Source organism: Sinocyclocheilus anshuiensis, unplaced genomic scaffold (assembly GCF_001515605.1).
Source record: "Sinocyclocheilus anshuiensis isolate Anshui unplaced genomic scaffold, SAMN03320099.WGS_v1.1 scaffold508, whole genome shotgun sequence".
NCBI lineage: Eukaryota > Metazoa > Chordata > Actinopteri > Cypriniformes > Cyprinidae > Sinocyclocheilus > Sinocyclocheilus anshuiensis.
In genome coordinates, this window is record NW_015555744.1 from 1,665,288 (window position 1) to 1,675,285 (window position 9,998).

A 9,998-nucleotide genomic window follows, 5' to 3' on the forward strand; every position below is an offset into this window, starting at 1 on the left:
TTTTAAATTAAATTTTTAACCCAAAAGTTGGGTTAGTCCATATTTGACCCAAAGTTGGGTTGAAACAACCCAGCATTTTTTTTAGAGTGTATCTACTTTGTACCTAATTTAGCCCTAAGGGTACATATTGGTACAGTACCTGTGTACATATTAGTAACTTAATGGTACAAATAGTAGCATAGCTTTTGAAAGAGTACCACCCCAGTGACAGCTTTTACCCTTTTGTGTGAGAAACATGGGATCACCCATGGGTCCAGGAGAACCCACAATTTCTACAATTTATTTTTAAAAATATGAAGTCAAGAAAGAGAAGAGAGTCCAGGTGTTTAGTTAATAATTTATTATACAAACAATGAAAAATAATATTGTGAAAAATGCATAACTGGTGTTATAACATTGTGACAAATAAATAAGTGGCGTTGAGTGTTAACACATATCACAATATTAAACCGGCATAGAGACAAGGCATAATGTTTATAGGCAGTTTTCAGGCAATATAACTTCTGTCTCCAGTCATAGTTCTTGTGCACCAGCAAGTACACCTATAAGGTGCAGAAGTTCGTGATAAAGTCCATTTTTAAAATGCATAGAGTTCACGAGACATGTATTTCACGTTATGATGCACTAGGGGCTCGGCGTGCTCGCGCCGCGTGATTCCTTCACACCGAGCGCCTCCACAGCTCCAGCTCCCGTGCGTCCCATCCTTCATGAAAGGGCTCGTGTCATTTACGAGGCTTTCCTTCATCTCGGTGTGGTTCCTTCTCGACCACTCTGGACGTGTCTGTTATCGCCAGGTTGTAAATGTCACCAGCAGTCTAAAATGAACCCGCGGGTCAACGCGTGAAGACGCTCAACGCAGCTTCAGAAAGTGTCGCACCATCCCCGCGATCCGCAGGAACTTGTCCTTCTTCCTCTGCTTGAGGGCCATCAGAGCTTTGGCCGTCTCTTCGGGGTCGTGCGCGAAGGAGAAGATGCTTCTCACTCTCTCCTCGGCTTTCATGTCCCCAGTTTTCTGGAAGAGTCTCATGAGCGCGTCCTGGTTGACGTTCTCGAAGATGTTGGCCACCGCTCGCTTGCGGTTCGCCGTGTCAAACTTGTTGCCGTGGATCGAAGGGCAGACCCGGCGAGATTCTGAGTACGAGTCGGTAGACATCTTGCGGCTTTGGTGTTGTTTAGCAGCGTTGGAGTCGCCAACTTGACCGGTCTGAGCCGCTTTGGTGGCTGTGAGTCGAGTGAGGAGTTTACAGTGAGGGCAAGCTCTTTATAGAACGACAGCGCAGGTCCCGCTTACGGAGATGACTTCTTCCGCGCTGCCTACCCAGAGGAACGCCTTCCCGTTTGCAGCCAACTACTATTTCGCCAACATGCCTCTAGCTTTGGAAATGCCAGTAATTATGGATGAGAGCGCTGACGTCATGAGTGCGCAAGGTTTATCACATAGGGGGTGTATTTGCAACCTATGGAGTTTTTTTCGGCCTGATCTTACCTTTAAGAAATTTTATAATAGCTTTTCATTTAGATCTTACCACATTTTGTAGGAATGCGGGATTTTGGAGATGTGGGAACCCTAAAATCAGGTGAAAAGTCTGGTGCGCCCTATGCAAGATGATATGACCTCACTCCCTGACAAAAAAAAACATGCATTAAAAATTTTGGGGGTCAGTAAGTTTTTTTTTTTTTTTTTTTTTTTTTGTATTCATTTATTCAGTAAGGGCATCTTATGTCATAAATCTAACAGACCCCATCATTTGACTGGTCATTTCATACGTAATAATGTTCTATGCAAGCAATACAAATTACTGTAGGCTACTGTAGTTTCGTGACAAAACTCACTTGACTCTCATCATAGAATTCTGAATAATTATGGTGTCATCACAATGGTGTTCTAATTAGGTGTCATTAACTGTATTAACCTCTTTAACCAATTCTTTACTAACTATGCCATGGATGATGTAATAGGCCTATTTATATGCATGTTTAAAAGACTGATGCAAGTCTTTGAAACAAACATCTATGTTAATACATTGTCTATGCTGTAGTTTTACAGCCGCCTGTAAATGAACAGTAGATCCCAAAGTTGTGTCTTTTTAACTAGCGCTCTTCAAAACTGCTTTGCTTGATTGAAAGATAAGTTTAAACTAACTAAACTGACCGGGAACTTGAGAAAATGAGAAGGCATTCTGGTGAAAATTACAAATAGCCTCTTTTCTATTTTATCGGATAATTGCTAAATCGCTGGGGGCTTTTCAGATAATACAGCAAGGAATTCATTTTTGCATGCTGTAAGAAACTCCGTATTAAAAAAAACCCGACACACTTGTGCACTCTGTTTATTCTCTGTCTGGTTTGCTTTAAAGCAATTCCCTTTGAACCCGTCATGGTGGAAAACAAGCATGTCAGAAAAAGGTGTAAAAAATCTGTAAAAAAAAAAAAAAAAAAAATACCAGGTTCTGCAGTGACATTTTATTTGGCCTCCAGAGACTCCCCAAAAATGTGCCATTGTTGCAATAATCTTGTGGAATGCCTGTTACTTGGCATTCATTGTGAGTGTGCTGCCAAACAGGATACCCGTCTTTCTCAGGCTGGCATAACAGTTATGGCTGGAGTCAAGGAGGATGGGAAATGTGCGGAAAGAGACGCCAGGAACATGTCATAAATATAAGCAGAGAGTTCTCCATAGTCTTGCACACAAGTACAATATGACCTTTTGACAGGGTAAAAGGAAGCATTGAATTGAGAGCCTAGTCCTGCCCTCTCAAACACAAGCTGAGTGTACTTTATCAATCCGAACAATGGGGAAACTAAATTTAACTCGGGTCAAAGGTCGCGTCAGCTGGTCTGCCTGAAGGAGAAGTAGTTCCCTCCCCTGCACACGCCTGGAGCCAGTTGCTGATTAAAAGAGTAAACCCAGTTTTCCCTATGCCCACTTAATCCTGAGAACTCATACTGACATAGACATTACTGTGCTCATTTGAATTTGACACAAATTTGTGCACATCATACTTGATACTGTAAATAGAGTGGTTTTAATAAACTATAATTTTTTGCATTACTTTGAAGTGCATTAATCAGTAAATGTGTTTTAAATGAAAAAAAAAATCAATTTAAATAAATACATTGATATATAAATAATAATAAATAAATAAATAATGTAAATAAATCAGCTACCTTATAAAATATAAACCATGGGATCAAACTTTTAAAATTCAATTCATAGAGATGAACATCCATCAATTTCTGATTACATTGCCAGTCTGTTATTGGCTGTCCATATTGAAGCCCATAAAACTTCAAAGCAGATGAGAAGCAAACATTGTGAGCAATAAAGAAGATGAAAATGAAGTAGTTTTACACATGAAGCCATTTTATTTACTGTGCTGTTGCCACTGACGTTATGCGATTTGCAGACAAGCACAATAAATGTTCAAATTGGAGATCAGGATTGCCATGTTAACAGATAATAACATTCGTTGTGGCTGAATTGCAGAGATTTATTGTGTCTGGAATCATGACACATTTTTCATTATTTACTGTTTTGTAAATGTAGCTTTCTGCTTTCATTTCTGTAGAGAATGGCGTCATGCAACAAAACAAACAGTGACGCAGTGTTCACTGTACGTAACTGCTGCTGAATAGTACAAATCGAAGGAAGCAGCTGTGAAGATGTTTTTAAAAAATGGCATTTACCTCAGTGTGCGGTATGAAGTAAAGAATGTTGTTCTTTCTTTTCATCCCTTCCTGTATGCTTTGCTTAACTAAGCACCGTGGGGCCAGAGTCTTCAGCTTGTCGGATATGACAGCATTGGTCCCTGGAGCAGATTACTTGATATGCCAAAGCAGACCTACATAGCACATTACCAAACTTTATTTAATTTTTATACTCTGACAATGAATTATTGATCAAATGTTGTAATGCAGTCATCATAATTTTATTTATGCCTATGAAAAAAAAAAAGTCTGAAACAAGAAAGACAAACAAAGTGGCCTAGTCTTTTTGTTTCATAGTGCATAATAAATGTTCAAGACTTATTTCTGTTGATTTAATTCACTACAATAACTCAGACATGAAATGCCAACCATTCTTTGCAGTTTGGAAGTTGAAGCCTGAGATTTTTTTGCCAAATAAATGGAAGAAATGAGCAATAATAGCGAACCAGAATATGCATGCATTTTAATTTGATTAGTCGATGTTAAAATCCATGTTTTATCATTTATTTGTAACACTGTGTTGCCATATTGTGTAAATTGTAACCGAATAAACTATAATATAAAACATAAATGCATACTCTGCAGCACACACATTGTGAAGAATCCTTTAGCACAATTCTCAGAAGCATTAGCACTGTTGCTATAATAACAGTTGTATAATGACATCAGGGCATTGCAGTCAAATCTGCCCACAGGGGAATGTCTGTGGCAGGAAATTCCAGTTTAATTACTCGACTTGTTTTTATAGTATCATTTGCATCAGAGTGTGTAGAGATGCAACATTTGAACAAACTGTCAAAGTCAAATCAAAGAGTACTGATTTTTTCCAAGAACTTTCATTCAAAATGACAACAAAAAAAATCTCAACTTTAAGAGATATTATTTAAAATAAAAATCATTTTAAAGATTTTAGGTCATACTATACAAAAATTAGAACTGAATTCACCACCATTCAAATCACAGGCCTCCACAGGTCATCCAAACCCACAACTATACAGCTTGATCTAATAGCTCAACATTTGTTAGTCCACAGACTCACAAATAGCACCTTTTAATCATGCCTGCTAGAGGCCGTTTACAGGAAGATGTGAGGTTAACTGTAATCATCTTTTATGACAGCCTGATTCCGGGACTCAAGTGCTGTGTTTTGCAATCACAGTTTTGGCACTGAGCTTCATGCATTCACAATAAAAGACAAAGAGTTGGCGTCTAACAGTTTTTTAAACAGCCATATACTTCTAGTCATGTCTTGACCTGAACCATCATAAACAGTAAAACCAGAGTTTGATCAGCACGGGAGGGGCAGCTTCTTAAGAAAAAGCAATTAAACAGGCATCTAACACTAAAGGCACTATGGCTGGTAGCCCACCAGTACTGCTAAATCTTGGCCCAAATACCATTCCCATTCCTCTGTTGTCTTTGCCTGGCTAAGATTCAGGCCAAAATCACTACGGAAACGGAAGTATCCTGGCCATATTAGGAGAGAAAAGCCATTGGAGATAATATTACTCAAGCATGAACAATATCTTAATAAACTGTTTCACACACACTTGTTTGGTTCCATTCAACATTCCTAAACCTCATTTGAAGGATTTGAATTAACAAAAAGCCTATATGATTTGCCAAATATAATCTATTTGTGACCCTGGACTACAAAGTCATAAGGGGCAATTTTCTGAAAGCTGAATAAATACGTTTTCCAATGATGTATGGTTTGTTATGATAGGACAATATTTGGCCGAGATACAACTATTTTAAAATCTGAAATCTGAGGGTGCAAAAAAAAAAAATCTAAATATTTAAAAAATTGCCTTTAAAGTTGTCAAAATGAAGTCCTGGGCAATGCATTTTACTAATCAAAAATTACGTTTTGATATATTTATGGTAGGAAATTTATAAAATATCTTCATGGAACATGATCTTTACTTAATATCCTAATGATTTTTGGCATTCAAGAAAAATCAATAATTTTGACCCATACAATGTATTGTTGGCTATTGCTATAAATATAGGCTACCCGTGCAACTTGACTGGTTTTGTGGTCCAGGGTCACATTTTACTTGATGTACATTTTGTTTTTAATTTTAATAAGAATAATCATTTTTCATATTATTACTATTATTATTATTATTATTATTATAGAAAAAAATAAAGTTCACTTCAGACAAAAAATAAATAAATGTAAATTTAAGACAAATGTATGGAAACCTATTTTCACCACATGAGAACAAAATTATCTTGCTTTTGTAAATCATAATTATTACTTTAAAAGTCACAATTATGAGATAAATATGACAATTTTGATTTCATGGAGATTTATGAAAGAACCAACATAATGTGAGTGACAGCCTAATTATCTTGGAAAAAGCTTCAAATGTTTCTGGAATAATCCATAATGATTTTTATACAAAAAAGCAATTATAATAGCAACAACAACAACTGATTAATCCTCTTTTCTCAGAGTTTGCATAACCTAGACATAACTACAGTGGGTGTATAATTGGTCAACAAGGGCACAGAACACACTAGAGTGGCCACTGGCACACTACCAAGACCGACAGCTTGTGTTTCCCCACAGTTCCACATGCACTCTCACCATCCAGGGACAAGCCCGAGCATGAGGATTACATGAGTCATCAGCACTGCTCCCACACAGGCACCCAGGCAGTATTACGCACTAAACTAGCCAGAACCGGATAAAGCACCACCCCTTCCTTATCTGCCAGCGCCTTGCCCTCAATTTCTGTTTCCCTATCTCCCTCATTCTTCAACCACTCTTTTCATTGAGCGTGATATCTCGAAGTCAGATGATAGCCAGACCCCATATGTGAGCCATAGCTTTAGGTCACAGTGTCAGGCACAGACAACTCTCTCTTTCTCCCTGGGTGGTTTCAGTGTCCTGTTCCACAAAGCCCCTCGCTTGCTTAAATATCTCACACCATGAGGCGCTTGCTCTGTTCTCACCATTCCGATCGCCTTTCTGATTACTCTGGATCATGAAGTGGTTATAGGGAGATATGTGCTTTAGGACAACAATGTTGACATAGTACAGTATGTGTTTATTACATCACCCTGTCCCGGAGCAAATTGTTCTAAGCAAATTGTTCATACTCACAAATGACAATAAAACTCATAGGAATATTCTGGGTTAAGCTCCATTTACAGCATCTGTGACATTGTCAATTACCACACAAAATCATTTCAGCAGTCAGTGTGTTACAATGTGTGTGTAGGACAGTCATTAAAAAGAATAAACTAGGGATACACAAAGCTGATGATTATTTCCATGTTATGGCCAATAACCGATAAATCCATACTACGTAGTTAGGAAAACAAATGAAAGAATAATAATATTGAAATATCGAAAAATTAATTAATGCTTTTTTAATTAAGTGCTATATTATTTAAATCTTAAAATAAGTAAATACATTTTTTAAATCAGATATTAGGCATATAACTGATATGGTACCAATATATTGTGCATTCCTAGGATAGAAGTTTAAAAACACTATTATAATGCAAAAATTATGACATTTATAAATCATATCACTTGCACTTGGTTAGAGTTTTTAATGTTTTTAATGTTTAACAAGGCTGCATTTAATTGATCAAAAATATAGTAAAAACACTAATATTGTAAAATATTATTACAACTTAAATTTTTCTATTTTAATATATTGTTATTATTATCAATGTTAAAAACCGTTATGCAGTTTAATATATTTGTGGACAGCTTTGATTGATTTTTAGAATTCTTTGACAAGAATGTTCTCAGTGCATTGTATGTGTCTTTACTGTCATTTTTTATCAAATTAAAGTGCCCTTGTTGAACAAAAGTATTAATTTCTTTAAAAAATAAATAAATAAACACTGACCACCATATCCATTGAATGGAACTGTATATCATTTTGTTGAAAACTTTTTTTTCTTTATTTTATTATGCAATTTATTGTAGGTTTTTCTTTTTATTATTATTTATAAATGGTGGGATGGGTAGAGTTATTTCATTATTATAATAAAAAAAAAACCTTCTGTGGTGCATCAAAACTGCTACTGTTTCTTATCACTGCTTTGGAGACTCATTGTGTTGTAAACACTACCAGGAGTGTTTACACTGTATATGGTTACCAAAGAGTGTCGCCATAGTATCTGGTCTCCGTGAGCCACTGTCCCCGTGACAGCGTAAAAGTGGGACAGCGGAAGCATTGCCTAAATACAACTGAGCTAAAGCATGTGTTGACTTTGAAAATTGTTTGTTGCACTCTTAAAAATCATTCAGAATCTGTGCTCTTAAATTACAAATGGGAAACTCACAGAAACGTAATAGTTTGTCACAGTCACAAACATAAGCAGAGCATGCTTTGAAAGCAAACTGCGTCATAGCACCGCCACATTGACAAACATTCTCCAAATGATCCTCATTAGCGATGAGTAAACCGTGACTCCTGTAGCCACGTTAGTTAAAGTGAGATTAGCACTAGCCTATCGCTGAGGGCCTAGTAGTTTGTGTCCACATACTGCTGTCCAAACAGGAAATCATTTGCATGGGCAAAGAATTTCTTTTCAAACACTGTGGTAGAGTTTACCGGACCTATTTTTGTCTGTTTACGAGAACCAACAAGGGGCAGATGCATTGAGCTAATTCGATGTTTCCCGAGATTGTGATTTCTGTGTGTACACAAGTGTGGGATCTTACTTATTTTAGATGGAAACGGTTGTTCAGTTGATTCCTTAGCGGATTCCTTAACTTTAGTTACTATAACTGAAACTAAAATGTATAAAAGCTAGTAAAAGAAATAAAACAATAATTTAAAGAGTTTTAACCAAAATAAAACTGAAAGGTAAAGCATTTAAAAAAAAAATGAAAAAGAAAAACTATAATAGACTAGCATTAGCATTCTTCAGTAGCTCAAGGCTAATTTCCCAAAGCCTGTCAGTCTGTCTCGCTCTCTGTCTGTCTCTCTCCTGTGACCTGACCATGACGGGCAAGATCTCTTAGGAGGACAGCCAAAAAAGAAAGAGAAAGAAGAGTCTGGAGCCCGGCATGTTATTGTTCATCCTGGCTGGGGAACAAGGTCGAGAAAGGCTGCAATTCCCTGCCTGCCAAAAGGCTTTGACCAACAACCCACACCCCCTCAGCTGTTTCCTATGTTACTTAATTATAACAGTCCCATGCCAAGACACTAGTTTGGACAAACAGACAACAGGACCTGTCAAATGGTTGTGCATCACCTAAAGCTCTTTGTTTTAATGCTCATTACAGACCTGTATCGGCTCAAAAGCTGGCAGAGGTGATTTACATGTAACCAGTTAAATATTAGGGCTGTGCAAATAATCAAATGTGATTTTCATGCGCATCTTGTCAGTAAAGCCGGTTCTGTGATTAGTAGTAAATCTCCAGCATGTGCTTTCAGATGGAGCGGCATTTACTACACAGAGCCATAGTTCACTGACAAGCTACATAAAATCGCGTTCAAAATCACAGGCGATTCATTGCCGATTATGAACGCAATTTTGCATAGCATGTCAGTGATCTACGGTTCTGTGTAGTAAATGCCGCTCCATCTGAACGCACGTGCTGGAGATTTACTACTAATCACAGAACCGGCTTAACTAACGAGATGCGCATGAAAATCGCATTCGATTATTTGCACAGCCCTATTAAATATTTAATAACAAGTCTGTAGAAAGGAATTATATTAGATCCGTTCGACTTGATTTTATACAAGTGTAACCAAGTGTCATGAATTGCCTTTGTTTTTACTTTGTACTGTTCCCTGAGGTCCACTTATAATGTTATCAAGATTTTTACATCAAAAAACATCATAATTTAGAAGTAATAGGCTATTTTCTGTCTTGTTTTGACCCCCCTCATCAGAACGCTCCATTTGAATAGGCGTGGCGGATTGTAGACTCTGAAGTAAACGCCCACTGCTATGATTGGCTAATAGTTGTGTATGATTGACAGCCTATATCCTTCATAGATGGACGCTATGATTTAGATTAAAACCGCATAAATACTCAAACGATCTGTAATAACAGACAAAGCAATAGTAATAAAAAGTTACTCACACTTGTGTGGTGCGACATTACTGTCGGATCCAATATAGTCGGCATAGCATCGTCTTTTAGTTTCAATCTTTCTGAAAATCCTGTGTGGAATTGTGCCTTGTTTGTAAACGAATCAGCGGAAAAGGATTGTCTCTCTCAATATTTACACTACATGCATGAATCGGTGGGCGGGGCTAAACAGACAGTGATGTAGAAGCAGGCATTGATGATCTTCTGTG

The 9,998-nt window shown here is 37.3% G+C and overlaps 1 protein-coding gene across 1 annotated transcript; it reads right to left on the reverse strand.

The window, feature by feature from the left end:
- Window positions 1–325: 325 nt before the first annotated feature.
- Window positions 326–1,358, reverse strand: LOC107673427 (protein C8orf4 homolog). The gene has a single exon (XM_016467019.1). The coding sequence runs from the start codon at window positions 1,151–1,153 to the stop codon at window positions 851–853; it is 303 nt and encodes a 100-aa protein (XP_016322505.1). The 5' UTR covers window positions 1,154–1,358; the 3' UTR covers window positions 326–850.
- Window positions 1,359–9,998: the final 8,640 nt, after the last annotated feature.